Source organism: Danio aesculapii, chromosome 5, assembly GCF_903798145.1.
Source record: "Danio aesculapii chromosome 5, fDanAes4.1, whole genome shotgun sequence".
NCBI classification, from domain to species: domain Eukaryota; kingdom Metazoa; phylum Chordata; class Actinopteri; order Cypriniformes; family Danionidae; genus Danio; species Danio aesculapii.
Window position 1 is genome coordinate 50,603,916 of NC_079439.1, and position 21,566 is coordinate 50,625,481.

At 40.5% G+C, this 21,566-nt stretch overlaps 1 protein-coding gene across 6 annotated transcripts in view; it reads left to right on the forward strand.

Annotated features, from left to right (window-relative positions):
- Window positions 1-15,786, forward strand: part of srek1 (splicing regulatory glutamine/lysine-rich protein 1) — a 38,207-nt gene extending 22,421 nt beyond the window's left edge. For 3 of the 6 annotated variants that reach the window (XM_056458427.1, XM_056458426.1, XM_056458425.1), the window contains 3 exons: window positions 1,733-1,807; window positions 1,890-2,004; window positions 14,199-15,781. In XM_056458427.1, the coding sequence (XP_056314402.1) occupies window positions 1,733-1,807; window positions 1,890-2,004; window positions 14,199-14,354 (346 nt within the window). In that variant the 3' untranslated portion in view covers window positions 14,355-15,781. Of the gene's footprint in view, window positions 1-1,732; window positions 1,808-1,889; window positions 2,005-14,198 lie in introns of all 6 variants that reach the window. The other 3 variants (XM_056458423.1, XM_056458422.1, XM_056458424.1) reach the window with 3 other exon arrangements.
- Window positions 15,787-21,566: the final 5,780 nt, after the last annotated feature.

Below are 21,566 nucleotides of genomic sequence, written 5' to 3' on the forward strand. Positions count from 1 at the left end.
TTGCTGAATTATCGGACTTTAATCTATATTAATCTTTCTATGCAATTTCCATAAGTTGCTAATGTGGCAATAAATAAACAAAAATCTAAACAAAATCCTCTGAGCATACAGAAAGAAAAAAGTGTGTTCTTCACGTGGTTTGTCATCCCCACTCACTTGTGTGAAGCACATTCTGAATAAAATTATTCAAAAGGATGTGGTCAGTAATTTTGGGGGCTGACCTGTTTGCTTATACATTTGGACTTTGCTTTCAGAATGAGCAAGTGTTGCCTTTTACTGCTAAATGGATTTTTATTTTGTGTACGTGTGTATGTACTGTATGTGTGTGAAGATATGATCTTCAGCCCTGGGAACAGCAGAGCTGGTGCATACACACGCACATACAGTACATACGCATACACTTACCTCAATCATTCTAGCATAACCATAGCAAGCAGATTAATGGGTGCACACACATTGGCCCATAATCTTGGAAATCTGACAAAACCATTTGTGTTGTCCTGCAGGGGTGTCACCCATCTGTCTGTCCTGAAAAAGGTAGATTTATGTTAGTAAATTATTGTGTGAGTATGATTTTGTGTTTGTTGGATTTAATGGAGATTGGCAAGTATATTGAAATGTGAGAAGCAATTGTTTTTGTAAAATATGAAACCTACCCGTTAATGGTCTGGCCTATAAAAGAGGAGGCCAAGCTAAAAACAATGGTAAATGATACCTGAACTCTGATATCTCCAGGTGTGAGATAGAGCAATGCTTAAGCAAAATAATAGAAGAAGATCCTGATTACGTAACATTACAGCAGGTGGTGATATGCACAAATAATGCAGAAGAAAAACATTACTTGTTTAGACAGCAAGCAAGTTGCTCCAGTACCATGAGCAATTCCCTATTTGTATATAGTGGATATGTTATTTTTGATACTTCAATATATTTAAGTTTTTTATTTGTTTCTTTGATTTATTTATTTTTGGCATCATTATTCTTACACTTGTAAATAACAGTAATAAATGTAAAAGTTAATAATATGTTTGTCCCTGTGGTCTGGTCAACTCTATTACATCCATTATAAAAAGGCATAACAATCTTTAAACCATTGATAGAAAAAGAATGTAACTTTTTTCAAGTGATTTCACTTCCTCTGTTGAGAAACTTTAAAAGGCATTGAGGCATACCATTATTCTTCTCTCATTAATTTACAAAATAATGTAAATATATGCCTAAGCAAAAAGTTAAGGTAACACCAATAGTTAAATTATATGTCTCTATATAACACTGATATTGTGATGTTTCTGTGAATTTCTCATTTAAATTTTGAAAACAATAATATATCGAATCTACATAAGTAGGTTTTAAAATGCTATGTGGTACCTGGTTTGAGGTGAGCATCTTGAGCTAAAGCACAGTAAGATGGAAAATGGCAACTCTGTTAATGTTTTAAAATGTTAAACATTTATTAAACAGCAATTTCATTGTTTTACATAAATAAAACTGCATTTGCTTTTCAATAAATATACATTTATTCATTCCAGTTTAAGGAAAATAAATGGAAAAAGAGCCAAAGTATAATTTTCTTTTCTTTTATTATTATTTTCTTACAGTACAAATAGATTTACCAGTAAAAGGAACACATGCTCAACTTTTTATTTTACCAGACTGAATAGTCTATGTAGTCCAACTACGTAGTGAAGAGGATATTTATATTCATTTATTTCTTTCAACCTTCATCTCACAGAGGACATAAGAAAAGAAGCAGATCTCCACCCAGGTCACCAAGGCAGAGAGCCAGGTCACCAACACCAACAAAAAGGTTCACGGAGTAGACAATTTGTGTCTGACACTACTGCACAACTAAAGTCATTTGTAAAATCTTTATATAATTTTGTTTTCAGAGGCAAGAGAGACAAAAAGAGGGAGAAAGGATGGGACAGTAGCAGGGAAAAAGCTGAGAGCTCAGCCTTTAGAAGGAAAAGCAGGGATTCTGAATATAAAGCAAAACCCTCCCAGGTGAGTGCAGTTTACATTTCAAGCACACAGCTTCAGATATACACACGAAGCATCAAAAATAGGTGGAACATAAGGTATTTACTGGAGAACTGGTGTGGAATTGTCCGTTTCTTAACCATTAAACTGGATCAGTTTGTTAATCTATTGGCAATTATAATAAAGTGCTGAAAACTGTAGTATTCATTGCTCAGCATGCACTTCAAAGAGCTCACGGTGCAGATTCAAATTATTTGCACAGTATGTAGCTCAGCTACATCTCAGTGTGCTGCTCTAGTTTTTTTAGATAAGAAACAGGTGATCATTGCTGATCCTGTTAAAGATTGAATTTTACAGTCAAGCCTTTCTGCCTACGATAAACATCAGTATTACAGTTTGAACCGTAAAGCTCTTGTACTTCCCCCAAAATGTGACATCTTATTGACAAAATGTGAACTTTGTACATGTTTTATTTTGATATCTGATGAAAACTTACAGAGTTCATCAAAACAACAAACATCACAAATCTAAATCAGTCATGATTACAACCCCAATTCCTCAAAAAAGTTTGAATGGTGAATTGGGAATACATTGGGGTTTTATATTTGCGTACAAAAGTAAAGGCTGATCATGGTTTATCATTTTGCGCCAAAAGTCAAGAGGGAATTGTCAAACAAATCAAACATCACATTTCTCACTGCGATATTGCAACCAGTTTAGGTCTTCATCAACTAATATAAAAAACAAACAAACATTTTTTTAATAATTGAAGGATTAAATTATTATTATTATTAGAAGTTGGAAATCCTCAGCAGAATGTGCATGACATTGAGCCTTCAGATAATACTAAATAAAAAACTGTTAGGTTGTGCTGTTAAATAAAGCCATAGGCTCAGGAGAACTTCAGAAAAACTCTGAAATCAAATGCATCATGAAAAAAAATATATTCTTTGTTCACCGTGGTGAAAGTTCTACATCAGTTTTGTGTAGTGATGCTGTTGGTTCCCCTTCGGATGGGGAACTCCAATGCTATGTGGAAACTTCCACTATGGGGATTTCGTCAGAATCCAATCATCTGAAAGAGTATAAAAACGGGCCAATGAAATGCCAATGAGTTGGCAGCGTCAGCGTGCACAGCTGGCGTCAATGACAATCAGTCATGTTATAAAGACGCAGCCAGTGCCATGCTTGACATCCTTTCGCTTTCAGAGCCTTTCACGAAGCTTCTGAGAGAGTCTTTGAGGGTATCTCCAACCTGTGTCTACAGAGAGAGATCGAGAAGCAGCTTCTCCCGGTCCAGAGCGCGTATACGCAGTGGCAGATGGTCGAGCTGGGCATTTCTCCCTTGCCTGGCGTCCTTTGGGTCCGGTCCTCCAAGAGCGGTTTGTATATAGGAAAAAAGCTTTCCTAAAAGAGCAACACGGTCGTGCAGCGCGTCTTTTTCAAGACGTCACTCCGACCGTGCGTTTCTGGATGCGGTGGTTTCCTATCCCCGGATGATGGGCACGAGCACAGCGTTTCATGTCTGGGGGTCCAGCATGTTAATGCGGTGCTCGCGGGCAGTGCATGCCATCACTGATGTCATGTCTGTTGCGCAGTTAAGATCGCGGCTCGCTCTTGCAAAAGAGCCACCCACCCCAGTTGTCCCCCGCACTGCGATTGGCACTCGGGCAGATCTGAGGGTTTCAGTGAGAGTAAATCCGCCGCCCCCGGGCCGCGGACCTCTCGCTCCTCCACGCGCTCCATCCAAGCTTCAGGTGAAGAGAAGCGCTCCGTCCTTGGATGGTCGCTCTCTCACCTGATGACACCGGGGGTCAGATGTCCATCGCTGCATCGGAGGATGGGCTGTCATTGTCTGATGAGGATACGAGCCCGCTCGCTCCCTCCCTCCGGGGTGGAGAGCGCGGCGTTAGCATCTAAAAAGCAGACATGATGGCCGTGCTTTCTCGGGCTGCTTCGGCCGTGGGTCTGGTGATGGTTTATCCCCCAGCCCCGCGGCCGGACCGACTAGATGGGTGTGATGTGGAGGATATAAGGAGGCAAGACCTTCAAAGCCTCCCATCCCTTTCTTCCCGGAAGTGCACAGTAAACTCACGCTGTCCTGAGGGCACTTTTTTCTGCCCGATCTGCGTGCGCTTCCATCCTCACCATCCTTGGAGGTTGGGCTGTCAAGGTCTGACGAGGATTCGAACCCGCTCGCTCCCTCCGGGACTTTGAGCGCGGCGTCGAATACAGAAGCAGACTTTGCGGCTGTGCTTCCCCAGGCTGCTTCGGCCGTGGCTCTGGAGATGGTTTATCCCCCAGCCCCGCGGCCGGACCGATTAGAGGGGTGTGATGTGGAGGATGAAGGCGAGACCTTCTAAGCCTCCCCATCCCCTTCTTCCTGGATGGGCACAGTAGGCTCACGCAGTGTGCTGCGTGCGCCTTCCCCCTCACCATACACGCTAGGGCCACCTACCAGCGCTACCAAGCGCAGGCGCTGGCCCGGCTGCGCGAGGATGGTTCTGACCCAGGACTGAGCATGCGCTCCGCACCGCAACCGACTATGCTCTTACAAAAAAAAAAAAAAAAAAAAAGTCGGCTGTGTGTGCCCTGGGAAGGACGATGATCACATCCGTGATCCAGGAATGCCACCTCAGGCTAAACCTGGTGATGTGCGTGACGTTGACAAAGTTCGCTTTCTTAACTCACCCATATCCCAGGCTGGCCTGTTCGGCGACACTGGCGGTGAATTCGCCCAGGAATTCACGCCGGTGATAGAGCAGTCGGAGGCGATGGGCGAGGTCTCTATCGGCGGGATTGTATGACCGCTCCCCCCCGCCGAGCCATCCACATCCACTGCTTTTTTGCCGAGGACGCCCGCCCGCAGCTTTGCTTCGCCGACCCCGCCTGCTGGAGGGAGGGGCACGTTATTTAAAGGCGTAAAAAAAAAAAAAAAAAAAACGCCATCAAAATCCTCAGTGAAAGAGCACTTTTCCCCTCCTCCGGATGTGACAGCCCGAACACTGCCAGTCTGGGACGCTATGCCTTCCAGCTCGCAGGATCGGTGCATTTCGCCAATGGCTCATGGAGCACGAGAGAACGGTCTCCTTTCTCTCCACTCCCAGCCCCTCTCCTGGAGTTTGAGTGCGAGACGAGAACATCTCCTCTCCTGCTCTCCTGTGGGACCCCAGCGCTCCCCGGATGAGCCCACTCACTCCACGCTGCCCCGCCGCTGGCATGTCAGCGATCGTGCGGGTGGGACCATTTGCGGGGGCTCTGCCTGCCTGGTTAGCGCGGGCCAGCCCATCGCAATGGCTCATCCATACGACCAGACTCGGCTATGCGATTCAGTTCGCTAAACGGCCTCCCAGGTTCACGGGCGACCAGGGTCAGTCCTGCGTCCGCCCCTGTCTTGCGAGAGGAGATTGCTGTCCTCCTGGCGAAGGATGCAATCGAGCCGGCCCTCCAGCCGAGATGGAGCGCGGGTTTTACAGCCCGCACTTCATCGTGCCCCAAAAAAAAAAAAAAAAAAAGCGGTGGGCTATGGCCAATCCTATATCTGCACATTTTGAACCGCTGCCTTCACAGGCTGCGCTTCGGAATGCTTACGCAGATGCGCATCACGCGATGCGTTCGTCCTCAGGATTGGTTTGCAGCAATAGATCTGAAGGACGCGTATTTTCATATCTCCACACTTCCACGCCACCGGCAGTTTCTGCGGTTTGCGTTTGAAGGTCGAGCGTGGCAATACAAGGTCCTCCCCTTCGGGCTCTCTCTGTCTCCGCGAGTTTTCACCAAGCTCGCGGGGGGTGCCCTCGCGCCCCTTCGGCTCGCCGGCATCCGCACGCTCAATTTTTTCGATGACTGGCTGATTTTTAGCCCACTCTCGGGAGCAATTGATTATGCACAGAGACAAGGTGCTCCGGCACCTCCGCCCGTTGGGGTTTCAGGTCAACCGAGAAAAGAGCAAGCTCGCCCCCGTGCAGAGCATCTCCTTTCTCGGGTTGGAGCTGGACTCGATCACTATGGAGGCGCGCCTCTCACGAGAGCGCGCCGAGGTAATGCTGAACTGTCTGAGAGAGTTCGACAGGAAAAAAAAAAAAAAAAAGTCCCCCTGAAATTATTTCAGAGGCTCCTGGGGCATATGGCATCCGTAGCCGCGGCCACGCCACTCGGATTGCTCCATATGAGACCACTACAGCATTGGCTTCACGATCGGGTCCCCAGACGCGCATGGCACGCGGGCCCACACCGAGTGACTGTCACTGCGCTGTGTCACCGCACCCGCACCCCCTGGAAAGGACCCCTCCTTCCTACGGGCCAGTGTGCCCCTAGGTCAGGCGTCCAGGCAGGCTGTCGTTTCGGCAGATGCCTCCAGTATGGGGTGGGGGGGCCGTGTGTAGCGGGCATGCTGCTGCGGACCTGTGGAGGGGAACCCAGCTGCATTGGCATATCAACTGCCTAGAGCTGTTGGCAGTGTTTCTCGCTCTGCGCCGCTTTTTACCGGTGCTGAGGGGGCAACACGTGCTGGTCAGGACGGACAGCACGGCCGCGGTAGCGTATTCCATCCGGATGGGGGGTATACGCTCCCGCTGCATGTCTCAGCTCGCTCGCCGTCTGCTCCTTTGGAGTCATACGCGGCTGAAGTCGCTGCTTGCTATTCACACCCCGGATGGGCTCAACCGTGCGGCCAACAGGCTCTCACGGCAGCTCCTTCCCCGGGAGAATGGCGACTCCACCCCGAGTCATGCGTAAGTATGCACTCCCCCCAGTGAGCCTACTCGCGCAGTTTCTGTGCAAGGTCAGGGAGGACGAGGGGCAGGTCTTGCTAGTTGCGCCCCTGGCCCAACCGGACCTGGATATCAGAACTCTCCCTCCTCGCGACGCCCCCCCTGGCGAGTCCCTTTGAGAGAGGACCTACTCTCTCAGGGACAGGGCACCATCTGGCACCCTTGCTTAGTTCTGTGGAACCTCCACGTGGGGTCCATAAGACGCGAAGAGGAAGACTTAGGTAACCTACCGGTGGCGGTGGTTAATACCATCACTCAGGCTAGTGCACCCTCTACGAGGCATGCCTACGCCCTGGAGAGGAGTCTATTCACTGAGTGGTGCGCTTCTCGCCGAGAAGACCCCCGATCTTGCCAGATCAGTGTTGTGCTTTCTTTCCTTCAGGACAGGTGGAGCGAAGGCTGTCGCGCTCCACACTGAGGGTTTACGTGGCCACCATCTCCGCTCATCATTATGCGTGGATGGCGGCACCGTGGGGAGGCATAACCTCATCATCCAGCTCCTCAGAGGTGCTAGGTGGATGTTTCCACCCGCCCCCCTCTCATACCCTCTTGAGATCTCGCGGTAGTGCTACGAGCCTACGTGGGGATCCCTTCGAACCACTCGACTCAGTATCCTTGAGATTTCTGTCCTTGAAGACAGCTCTGCTGGTCGTGTTGGCATCGGTTAAGAGGGTTAGGTACCTGGAGGCATTTTCGGTCAGTGACTCGTGCCTAGAATTCGGGCCGGCCTACTCTCACGTTGTCCTGAGACCCCGGCCCGGCTATGTGCCCAAGGTTCCTACCACGCCGTTTAAGAATCAGGTAGTGAGCCTGCAAGCGCTGCCTGCGGAGGAGGCAGACCCAGCCCTTTCATTGTTGCGTCCTGTTCGCGCTTTGCGAATATATGTGGACCACACTCAGAGCCTTAGATCCTCTGACCAGCTCTTTGTCCATTACAGTGGTCGGCAGATGGGAAGTGCCGTATCTAAACAGAGGTTGGCCCACTGGATAGTGGATGCCATCTCCCTCGCCTTTGGGCCAGGGTGAGCCGTGTCCCCCGGGGGTGAGAGCACATTCCACTACGGAGCATCGCATCCTCCTGGGCGTTAGCACGCGGTGCCTCTTTGACAGACATTTGTAGAGCTACGGGTTGGGTGACACCCAATACATTTGCAAGGTTACAATCTGCGAGTGGAGCCGGTTTCCTCAAGGGTATTAGGCAACCCTTGGTGGTTGAGGAAACGATTCGGTTGAGGTGTCGAAACACGCTTGCTGCGCCACTCTCCCTAACCCGGAGATACGTGCGCTTTTTCAGCTTTGTCAGTTTAGTTCCCCATTTCTTTGGCGAACCCTGCAGAGTTCCTCCGAGGCCCCCAGCACCTGACTCAGCGGAGGAGTCAGGTGTTGGCCCGTTACGTTGTCGGCATGCCCGCTGGTCAGCCCGCGTTCTGGGTATAGGTGCCTGCTATGTGTGATCCCCGCTGGCGATCCCATACGTTCACTCAGCCACGGTATAGTCCCCCCTTCTAGGGCAGGCTCGTGTCTTCCCTCCGTGCTAACCATCCTTATGCAAGGACTCCCCATCTCTGGGCTAGTCCATAGGTTGTCACCAGGTCTCCCCTCTGGGTAACAGGTGAGCTCCGCAGCGTCCTCCCTATCGGGACTGAACGCTTTCCCAACGTACTGTTGTATCAAAACCTATTTTACTGGGTTATTGCGACTCCCCGAAAAACATAACTGTTTCTGAACAGGTAAGTGAGGGCCAGGGGACACGTTGGAAGACTGTGTCTCGGGGCGTTGTAGGTGCGCTCGCTCTACTGCGTGGCACACCCTTCGGCAGGGACGCAGTAAGGTTCTTTCGTTGTGGCGTTTTCCATAGATTTCCCCATAGTGGAAGTTTCCACATAGCATTGGAGTTCCCCATCCGAAGGGGAACGCTACGGTTACTAAAGTAACCCTTCGTTCCCCGAGGGGGGGAACGGAAATGCTATGTTCCTTCGCCACAACGATTGTCCCTTAGCTGTTGAGCGTGAAAGTCTCTTCAGCTAGAAAAGGATGTCGAGCATGGCACTGGCTGCGTCTTTATAGCATGACTGATTGTCATTGACGCCAGCTGTGCACGCTGACGCTGCCAACTCATTGGCATTTCATTGGCCCGTTTTTATACTCTTTCAGATGATTGGATTCTGACGAAATCCCCATAGTGGAAGTTTCCACATAGCATTTCCGTTCCCCCCCTCGGGGGGAACGGAAATAAAGTACGGTTACTTTAGGTTACTTTAGTAACCGTAGCGTTCTCAGCTCAGAGGAATCCACATTTTAGTTTGTTTGTGGGAAAAAAAACACATTGAGTTTTCAGTCTCAAAATCCAAAGGGACCAACCTGACTTTCACGACTGACAGATGCAATAGCAAACGTTTTTTTATTGTTAGGGGAGCAGCAGAGCAAATGGATTGCTACTTATACATAAAGGCATAAATTAAGAGAATACAGACACATATTCCTCCATCAAGATGACATCTTTTATAGGGAAGTCTCTTTCTGCATTTGCTACAACATCATGGTTTCAAAGATATAGGGCTCTATTTTAACGATCTAGACGCAAAGTCTAAAGCACATCGCGCAAAAGCATTAAGGGCATGTCTGAATCCGCTTTTGCTAATTTAAGGATAAAAAAATACGGTTTGTGCCACAGTGCATGGTCTAACAGGGTTGTGCTTATTCTCTTAATGAGTTATGGGTGTGTTTTTAGCATAATGCGCATTAAACCAATTAGAGTCTCATCTCTCATCCCCTTTAAGAGTCAGTTGCGTTGTGCCATGGTGCATTTGCTATTTACATGGCAGACTTTGTAAGTGGAAAAACTGAATGCTTCACAAAAAGAAAACAGGCCATCTGCAGTGCGAGGATAAAGAATGAGCCTCCTCCAATCTGCCTCTTTACTTTGTCTTTCTCTTTACTTTACACCATTTTCTTTCGGGAAGACATCCATTAGCCTACAAAATTAGTTTTGTTTGTTAAGCGTAAAGATTTGTTTCAAAACTATTTCTAAATTCAGTTTTAATTTCCAGCAAACGAATAAATAAACAATAATAACAAAGTGTGGTTAAAAACTGAGTTATATCTAGGGATGCACCAATCCCAACACTTGGATCGGATATCGGTTCGATATCATATATTTTTGCTGGATCGGGTATCGGCCAGCTGGTACCGACCCAAATCTGATCCTGCACGTGCACTATATTCTGTGTAATTTATAAGCCAACAAAAGCCATGAAGGTAGTGCCTAGAAATTGGTCATGGAGGCCTACTATATCCCAAATGTTTTGAAGCCGTTCTATAGTTTGTGAAATACAGTTCATTGCAGTTCATTGGAGTTCATTGCTGTTTCTAAATCATGTTGCGCTGTGGCTGTTAGATCAGCAGATCTAGTAGGCCTACCTAGAAAAGGCTCAATGATACATTGGACAAATCCTCAACGCACTGATTTCTTCCCTTTTTGTTGCTGTTTTGGATTGCAAGTGTCTGCAGATACCGGAGGGCTGCGTGCTGAGTCTCAGTGATGCATCAAGCGCTTCATTCATGCATCTGGCTGCGCAGACGTGACGTGCACCACTCCGTAAAATTATACTTTAATATTAAAAGTTTCTGCTCTCTCATCCTTCCACTGAGTTTATTCTTCTGAGGACAATACTTTCAGTGCTGCTAATAGTTTGTAAAGCCTGGCTCATTGTGGTCAAGGTTGATTAAACAAATAAAAGTGAAACTGAAGGGCACAATATGTATTGTCATTAACAGAAAATGATTTAGTATTAGGCTACTCTGAATCTGTATCTGTAAAGGCTACTCTGAATCTGTAAATATTTAACTGTAATTATATATATATATATATATATATATATATATATATATATATATATATATATATATATATATATATATATATATATATATATATATATATGTGTGTAATTATTATTTTATGTAACAGACCAGTTTGTGTTTTGATTAGGGTCAATAGCGGTAACCTATAACAGATTTTAAAGAAAAATCTTAATATTAAAAATGAAAACATAGGCTGGACCACAACAGATCATATCAATGTCATAACGAATGCTCAAATAATGTAACCTATTTACAAAAAGTTTTTAGTTAGATTGTGCCCTCTGTCATATACAGCAGGCCTACAGGTCTGGTAGTTTTACTAAAAAAGATATATTATTTGAGTTTATCACTAGTACTGTAGAAACTGTATTATGCTTAAAAAAAACATTTTTAAATGGTACAGTTTCGGGATCGGATCTGTACCGTTCGATACTTTTTGAATACGAATTTCGGGATTGGGATCAGATTGGTTAAAAAAAAATGGCATCAGTGCATTCCTAGTTATATCCAAACACACGTCCTATGCCCCATATGGTCCAAAACTCGACAGGTGGACAAATCTAAGCTTGTTTTTATTAAAACAAATATAAATATGTGTATAATAAATAATAATATTAATAATAACATTATTATAAAAATAGAAATTTCCCCCCCTGAATATGAAGAAGGGATGGAGGCAGTGGTTTTAATATTTATGTAGAAAGTAATAATTTTTGTAACATTTTAATCCTTAAATTCTTTTTCTCTTGTAAAGATATTTGTGTATTCCTGTAAATCCTGTGTGTATTACGTAACGTGTAAGCATTTAGGCGCATAATTAACGCGCTCAGCGCTGGGCTTTAGACCTGCTTTAGTGCCTCAAAATAACCACGTGCCAACAATGTGCCTTAACACACCTCCTTTCTAGACCGAAACACTTATGAGTCCACAAAGTGGCGCAAATGGATTTGCTATTTAAACAATGTGGTGTAACACAGGAAAATTAAAGTTGCACTGGTCTGAAAATTGCAACACATCATACCAAACACGTCTTGCGCCTTATTGCGCCAGGTGTATGATAGGGCCCATATAGTGAATGTGCTTGACTGGCCCAACTGCAGTCTGTTGAAAATAATGTATAGATAAAATTGTATATTTTTAGATTGGGGAAAAAATTGCTTGTAAAGCTCACTTTAATGGTAAGTATCCGCAATTTCCAGATGATTAAACATTGCAAATAGAAGGAAAGTTGATGTGACACTCTCCCAACTATTTTGGAGTATCTTGAAGCCAAAATCAAATCGAAATCGAAATATTATCTGTACACCAATGTACACAGAGTCCCAAGAGGATCATGTTGATCGTAGACATGAAATAGCTAACTTGAAATTATATAGAAAGATATGCGTTAAATGTATAAAATGCCAAGAGCATTGTACAAACACATTAATGATGCAAATGTTGTTCCAGGAATGTGTAGGATAATTCATAGACTTATTTGTCTATGAATAATAGTGAAAAATCCTATTTATAGGAAGTTTGTGTTTCTCTATGGTGAGTTTCTAAGCATTTGGAGCAAACTACAGCCATAAACCTTTATAAATCTTGCCACAGTTACCAGAGGCTTGCTCTGAGTTGAGGTATTAGGGTGAGGAGTAAGGTGGTGCTGTGTATTATATTTAGGAAATAATACAAATAATTGTGTTGATCTGTCTTAGATGCTTTAGTGGACTGGTACTTTAAAGAATCCATGATGATCTTCATATTGTTTTCTGCTATAACACTATAACAAGACTGGTCCACATCCATGTTTCACTTTGGGCATGGTGTTCTTCTGCTCATAAACCTTTTTTCTCTTTTAACCCCCAGGGCATACACCTCATTGATAAAGCTTTGGTCACATCATTCCATAAAACACTTCCAGAACCTCACAGGTTTTTCCTAAATTAATTGTAACATATTCAAGTAAGCCTTTGATGTTCCTCTTGGTTCCTCTGTTGTCCTGACATGAAGGCTGCACTTGTCAAGTCTTCTTTACTCTGTGCTTTCTATGCATTTCTTTCATCAAGTTGTTGGTAGTTAATTGGATCTTTGTCTCAGCTTTTGTTATTCCCCTTGTGCTGCTTTTTTAACATCCTCAATGGTTTTCTGATAAAATACATTTCAGGATTAAAAATAAAGCTGTCAACCATATCTCTAGCAACTTTTAGGCACTTAGTAAGAAGCATTTTCATAGATCTGATCACAAGGAGACAAAGGAGACACATTACATTTTTACACATGTCATTTAAATGTGTTTCTCTTTTGTCCACTTTTGATTATTTAACCACCTATCCGGTAAGGAAGGGTTTTCTTTTTCAGTGTAATACTTCAAAAAATGGTTTAGTTTCAACCCTGCTTCAACACACTTACCTCTAGGTTTCAAACAAGCATGAAGGACTCAATTAGTTTGATCAGGTGTGGTTAATTAGGGTTGGAACTAAACTGTGCAGAGCTGCGGCCCTCCAGGAACTGTTTGACACCTGTGGATGAAAAATGTTATGACTAGGCTACTTGATACGTTGACTAATGAAATTTTAAAACATTTATTTATCTACTCACTTTCTGTTTTACAGTTTTAACATGTTTATGCTTTTTCACATATGTATATTGTTTTATAAAATTAGTTTAACAAATATCTTAAAGCATCAAAAGTCATTAAATTAGGTTAATAAAAATAAAAAAAACATGCAGAGGATCAGGAATTGATCATGTGAAAAGACTGCTCATCCAACCATGGGTACCAAACATTGCCAGAGTACACATTAGGGCTGCACGATTAACCAAAAAAAGATCACAATCTCTATTCGACCCCCACACGATCCTAATTCAGCATTTCTACGATTCATTCAATTATATTTTCAAGTTCAGGAGAGAAGCACACAGGCGATCACACAAGTCTTCACATTGTTTACACATGTTGCTCAGCAACATGGACGCCTCTAAATGGTGTTGAATGAGTCACCTACTGTATTAATAAAGTGTAATTCACTCAAAAAGGTCATTTCTGTCTTCATATAATAACGTATTCATGGCCACGAAATCACACATGAGCTGACCATGAGGTGTGTGTTTACCACAGAGAGGACTCGCATGAATGATGTCCACTTTAGTGAACAGAACATGCATAGGCTGTAAATAACAGGTAATAAAGTTGTAAATAATGTTTAGTTTGTTGCTCAAAGCAATTGTTTGGGAGCCGCTCGGGAAGTCTAATCTCCATGTATGTTTCTTTTTTCTCAATGTGATGGCAGCCATGATATGAGCGCACTTGACAGTGAAACCGAAATTGCACACATCATTTAAATGATCATTTTAGAGTTATGATGATTACGAAAATCATTTGATCATTTTTTTTTTTCATTTATAGCGAACACAATGTTATGGGTGAGAATAAATGTTTAACAGTGTCAATATAACTACTCTAGCCTATATGTTGGGTAAAAATCAAGTAATCTGAATGGGGCTGATTGAATATTTTTTAAACGAAACGTCCATTCAGTCAGATTTACTAAGTGGACAGTATTGTTGGGCTTTTTTAAGTTCTGCTTTCTGATTTTGCAGAGGGAAAGGGTCTATGAGCAGATGGATCACGAGTATGACAGTGAAATGGACGGTTCGGGCTCAATGGTTAGCGATGACCGATCTCCTCCAGCTCATCTCAATGGCAGCTACAGGAGTTCTTACACCGAGGAGGACGATCTCTTTGTAGCTGAGTGATCACCGTCTACCAGTCAAGCCAAGAACTGTGTATCATACTGTAACAACTGACACTCCTTTTAAAGTGCTTTCTTCTGTGTTCGTTGTGTGGTCGTAGGTTTCTAAATACGTTTTCTGCTGCTGTGAATATGCTCCTGTCATATGATATTCATATGGATGAAAATGTAAAGATCTTTATTGTTAAGAAAGAAGTGGTATATTGAACAGAACTTTTTAAAATCCATTAAGCGTTTTGCATCTTTTGCATGTAAAGTTGTATTTACATTCTAGTGGTTTTGCGTCCTTTTTTTGGTCCATTTTACTAAAATAAAGCCTTTTTTTATTAGTGTGATTCTCAAGAAAAGTCATATTTTACTCCAAAGTCAAACAATATTTTTTGCATTAAACTATTAGGCCTTTTTATTTTATTTTGACATTATTTTATGGCATTTCATTTTCCTCATTTTGAATTGCTTTAATGTAAACAACATTAAATCTGCATCGGGTTTTTTTTCCTGTTAAAAGGTTTGCTTAATTGTTGGACTACGTTAAGATTCATCTGCTCTCCCTGGTCTTTCAATTAAAGTAAAATTAAAACTATACTGCATTTAGTATGTGCGTACTGTAGAATAACACTCCCAGTGAACTGTGTAGAAGCACAGTGCATGTTACAAGTGCCTAGACAAAGATTGTGTGGCAACAATATTTAACGATGTAAATGACGTAACAGAAAAGGTATTTATCTAGCATCATAGTTAAGCTTGTGTAAAATGCATAGTTTTATTTTTAACAGTATTTAGTTTGAACAGTGTATACAGAGACTTAAAATAAGCTCTTCAGTCAAGTATTGTGGTGTGTCATTTATCCAGTTTTCTAAGAAGCTTTTTCTGATCGCTGAGCACAGTAAAAAGCGGCGACTGTTGTCTCATTTGGAATAACTGCAATTTAAAGCTTTAAGCTTTTGGATATTATTTATTTTTTATATTGAGTGTTTTTGTTTTGTTCAGTCTAATTTTGTAATTAGGTTTGTATCATTTTATACAGTACGTGTTAGCAGAACAACTAATATGAATAAGAATCGAGTAACTTTTGAATTATTTTGATTTGTGAGCAGTGATTCTCTGTTTAGATATACATGTATAAAAGACTTTCCCTATCATAACATTTACATTAAAGAGGTTATACTGTACTTTCAGTTCATCTGTTCCACAGTGTTTTCTGAAGAAAATGTGAGTGTTGTCTCCAGATGTGAAACTCACTTTCTTGTTATTTAGAATATTGTTTTAATTTTTTCTAAATAGATTTTAAATGTAATGTATTCTTGCCATTTACAGCTGAATTCTTAGCATTAATAATCAGGATCACACAATTCTTCAGAAATCATTCTAAAATGATGATTTGATGCCCTTTATATTGTGCTTCTTTGATAAAGTATCAACAAAATGTCAAGTTTTCTTTTTATTAATCGAGAACGCATTATGTTAATCAAAATTGACATTCTAAATTTGCATACATAAGTAAAATTAAATTTTTCTAATTCATAATATAAAAATTATGCTATAATACAAAAACATGAATCAAAAGTAAATATTTTCATCATTGATAACACTTAACAACTGAACACCATAAATAATCATAACAGAGAAGCAAATCAATGTAATAGACTTTCTGAGGGCTGTGCAACTGAATATGTACTTATGTTTGAGTCACAGGAATACATTACATTTGACTTTATATTCATAAAGAAACAGATATTTTAAATTAAAATATCATTTTACAATGTTACATTTTGTATTGTGCTTTTGATCTTCAAAGTTTCCATACTTTACACTTTTAAAATATGAATATAAATAACTTTTATTTATATATAAAATGTATGTGTATATATATGTGTATATATATGTAAATATGTATATGTATATATATATGTTGGTATATATATATATATATATATATATATATATATATATATATATATATATATATATATATATATATATATATTTATATATATATATATATATATATATATATATATATATTTATATATATATATATATATATATATATATATATATTTATATATATATATATATATATATATATATATATATATATATATATATATATATATATATATATATATGGTTACAGCTTACATTTAAATGAAATGCCATGTACAAGAATGGTTGAGAATGTAGTTCATTAAAAAATGACAGCCTTGTCTTAATATTTTTTAAATAGTTGTTGGTCATGAGAAATGACAAAAATGATAAATTTTGTCATATAAATGTCATAAAAAATACCACATAGACGTGGTCCTTGACTCGAATGCTGTATTGCAAATCAACAGCTCTGCTGGGGTTGTGGGAAGACATTTAATTAAAGGGATTTTTTCCAAAATTATTTTAATAATATTTAGAACAGTCATTCATTCATTCACAGACTGACTGTAATTTCAAAATTGCACTACTCCATCTCCTGCACAAACATGTCCAGTATTTTTTTAATTTGTTTAATAAAACCCTTTTTATACAATCCACTTCTAACTTGCAAGCTTGAACCTAGTTCCCAATCATTATTTTATTTCAAAATGTTTTTTTTTTTTTTTTGATAATCACACTGATGTAGGTCACGATTCCGTTACGTGACTGTAATCACACACACACATGTTTTTTTTATCACAAGACATTTTTATACTTCCAGGTATTCAGATTGTACATCGACCAGGTCAAATGTTTAAATGCATACAAAAGGAAATGATATTTGAGAGTTTGGAGTGGAGAACATTTGTGAATAGCAAATGCTTTGTATACCAATGGCTTCAGAACACTTCATTAGTATTTTTATGGACTTTGCCAATTTCATTGTATAAGCTTAAACATTCTTTAAACAGTCTCATTTTGTGTCTTACAAATGTCACACAGGTTTGTAATATAAGTTGAATAAATTATAAATGTTGAATTTAGGGTGGATTGTCAATTAAAAGGGGTCAATTATTGCAAAACGTTTTATTTACAGTACACATATTGTCAGTGGTGGGTATACACTCACTGGCCACTATATTAGGTACACCTTACTAGTACCCAGTTGGACCCTCTTTTGCCTTCAGAACTGCCTTAATGCTTGCTGGCATAGATTTGAAGGTACTGGAAATATTCCTCAGATTTTGTTTCAAATTGACATAGACAATTGACAAATTGATAGCATCATGCAGTTGCTGCAGATTTGTCAGCTGCACATCCTTGATGCGAATCTCTCGAAGATGGGTACACTGTGGTCATAAAGGGATGGACATGGTCAGCAACAATACTCAGGTTGGCTGTGGCGTTGACATGATGCTTAATTGGTACTAATGGGCCCAAAGAGTGCCAAGAAATATTCTCCACACCATTACACCACCACCAGCAGCCTAAATCACCATCTGAATGTTGCAGTTTCCAATCTTCTATTGTTCTATTGTCCAGTTTTGGTGAGCCTGTGCGATTTGTTGCCTCAGTTTCCTGTTCTTAGCTGACAGGATTGACACCCGGTGTGGTTTTCTGCTGCTGTAGCCCATCTACCTCAAGGTTGAAGATGTGTGTTCAGAGATGCTCTTCTGCATACTTCAGTTGTGACGAGTGCTTATTTGAGTTACTGTTGCCTTTCTATCAGTCTGGCCATTCTCCTCTTACTTCTGGCATCAACAAGACATTTACACCCACAGAACTGCCGCTCACTGGATATTTTCTCTTTTTCAGACCATTCTCTGTAAACCCTAGAGATTGTTGTGTGTGAAAATCCCAGTAGATCAGCAGTTTCTGAAATACTCAGACCAGCCTGTCTGGCACCAACAACCATGCCACGTTCAACATCACTTAAATCACCTTTCTTCCCCTTGCTTGGTTTGAACTGCAGCAGATCGTCTAGATCATGTCTACATGCCTAAACGTATGGAGTTGCTGCCATGTGATTGGCTGAATAGAAATTTGCGTTAACGAACAGTTGGACAGGTATACCCAATAAAGTGGCCAGTTACTCTGAAACTGCGGTCCATTACTAATTATTAAAGAACAACGTGTGCTGTAGTTAGTAACATAGATTATATGTTTTAAGTAATATACTCTACCTACACACTTGGTTACTATTAGATTTGTTTTGACCTTAAGTGTTTCATATCATGTTCATTTGATTATATCACATCACATAGCGGAGCAAAAAACATTGCATTATTTGTTATCAAAAACGTTTTTGTTTATTTGTGAGTTCAGAATATATCAAATCAAAATATAACACTTAAACATTTATGAAGTTAGTAATGTTTTATGTTTTGTTGTTAAGAACTCTAAAATAAAATTGCAAATTGTGAAAATGTATGTTTTATTTATGCCATTCAGAGTCTGTGTAGTCAGCAGAACATTTGTTTATATCAGCAATACATTTTTAAGTTTTAGGATTTTTTTTATACGTGTCCTGTGTGTAAGATGCTACAGGAAATTACCAGTGCAAAGTAGGTTAAATCAGGTATGCAATGTATATCAATGTATATATTCAGCATCAAACTTGCTTTATTGGCATGACAAATGTTACATATGTATTGCCAAAGGATTTGTGATGGTTTACATTAAACAGCATATGAAAACAAATGACATACTAGTAGTGAAGAAAACCACAATAATTAACAGTATATTTAACAATCAACAATTTAGTATAAAACGATCATAAATAAGAATAAACAGTTGATCAATGACAAGCATCAATGTACAGTTGCAAGAAAAAGTAGGTGAACCCTTTGTTATTACTTGGATTTCTGCATAAACTGTACATAAAATGTGTTCTGATTTTCTTTCAAATCACAACAATAGAAAAAATCACAGTCTGCAAAGCGTAAACATTTACAGTGGAGTGTGGAAAAGTATGTGAACCCGTAGGCTAATTCAGAATAGACTTCAAGAGCTAATTGGAGTTCAATTAATGTAATGAGATTGGATGTGTTGGTTAAAGCTGCCCTGCCCTAGAAAAATACACATAAGTTTTGACTTTGCGGTTCAGTTCCAGCTTTGCAGGTAGAGATGGGGGAGATACCAATTCAATTAAGAAGGAAACAACTGTTATTGACACACTGGGCAAGAATAAAAGGCCAAGATGATAACCATCCTGTAAAAAAACTATTGGATGTATGTTGGGGAGATGGGAAAAGGAAAATTAATAGTTTTAACTGGATTATTGGGGATTTAGTGTAGGAAATGATATGAACATAGTATAATGCTAGTTCTACCAACAATACCTTTATGGATCTTACCGCAACCAAAAATAGACCTCAAATTATTGAAAAACAGACAAGAAAAAGGGCAAGAGTTATCTAGCAAGCATATCTAACAAGAGAATATATTGGGACACAGTATGGACAATTTACACACATTGAAGATATCAGAAGGGAAAAGAATATCAAATCATTTGTCAGTATTTACAGGAGACCTGCTAGCAACAAAGTTTATAATATGAATATAAACAAGACAATAATTTGTTCTGATTCAAGTTCAGCATTACTATGCCTGGATCTTAAAAAAAATCGGAAACTAGGCAGGACATTTTAATTGAAATTCTTCAGTTATCATATAGTTTAGAGCGGAAAAACAAAATAGTTGAGTTCGTAATGGGTACCAGCACATTCAGGAGTTGGGGGCAATAAAGCAGCATCGGTTAGCAAAAGCTGTAGAGGATAGAGGATAGATATACAAATTAGGTATAGTAGTGCTGAACTTAAATCAACATTTAAAAAGGGAATACAATGAGCAAAAGGGCAGACATCTACATGTAGCCAATAGTAGGACATATATTGAAATCATAAGGGAGCAGGAAGGAGGATTGTATTCTTTCAAGGTTAAGGTTGGGACATACAGGACTGAATTCTACATTATACAGGATAGGTACGCATCCAACAGGATTGTTCGAAGAATGTGGACTTAATATGACAGAACATGTACTCATTATGTGCAATAAATACACAGAGGAAAGGAAAATGTTAATTGATGATCTACAGAAAAAACATGAACAAATAACACTAAAAGATTATTATTTTTTTGACCAGAGGGTAATAAATGGTTAACACTATTCTTAAAAAGAACTCAGTTAATTCATAGGACATAGATATAGAGTATAATTAATAGCATTAGGGTTTTTTCTCCTCCCTTCCTATTATTCTTTCTCCTCCCTTCTACTATCTTTTTCTCTCTCTGTGCTGTGCAGGACTTGAGCTTGTAGAAGGAGGAGCTGAACATGCAGCAACATCGAAAGCTCGGGTCTTAAAGAGTCCAGAGGTAAAGGCATATCTGATCCAATTCCCACAGTAGATGGCAGTAATGCCCTGTTTACAAAAGCGAACTACCAATAAAACAAGGAGAAGAAGACTTTTAAGTTTCCAAGAAGCATTGCCTGATGTGAACCATGCCTCACACCAAAAGCTCTCAGAAGACTCTCTAGAAAAGGTTATTTCTAAAAGGCTTGATGTTCATGTGTCCACTGTAAGATAGACTGTCTACAAAATGAAAAAGTTCAGCACTGTTGCTACTCTCCCTATAGCCGAGGTCATCCTGTAAAGATGACTCCAATGCTCAATGAGGTGAAGAACAATTCTAGAGTCTGCTAAAGACTTACAGAAATCTCGAACAGTTTTGTTGACAAATCTATAATAAGTAAAACATTAAACAGGAATACAATTCATGGGAGGACACCATGGAGGAAGCCAGTGCAGTCCAACAAAAGAGCACCAGGATTTTTCACAGCACTACTGGCAAAATATCCTATGGACCAATAAAACCAAAATTAATTTGTTTGGAAACAACACACAACATTATGTGTGGATAAAAAAGGTACAGCACACCAACATTAAAACCTCATCCCAATGGTAATATATGGTGAAGCGGCCATCATGGTTTGGGGCTGCTTTGCTGCTTCAAAGCCTGGTAAATGTGTTCCAAAGTTTACCAAGACATTCCTGCCATGTCCGCCAACATGCACTCAACAAATGATGGGAGATGCAAGCATAACAACCCAAAGAATAGAGTTAAATCAAAAAAAGAATGATTTCAACAGAAGAAAATACACCTTCTGCAGTGTCCCAGTCAGAGTGCTGACCTCAACCCAATTGAGATACTGTGGTATGACATCAAGAGAGTGATTCACACCAGACATCCAAAGAATACTGCTGAACAGAAACTGTTCTATAAAGAGATATGATCTAATGATCTACAG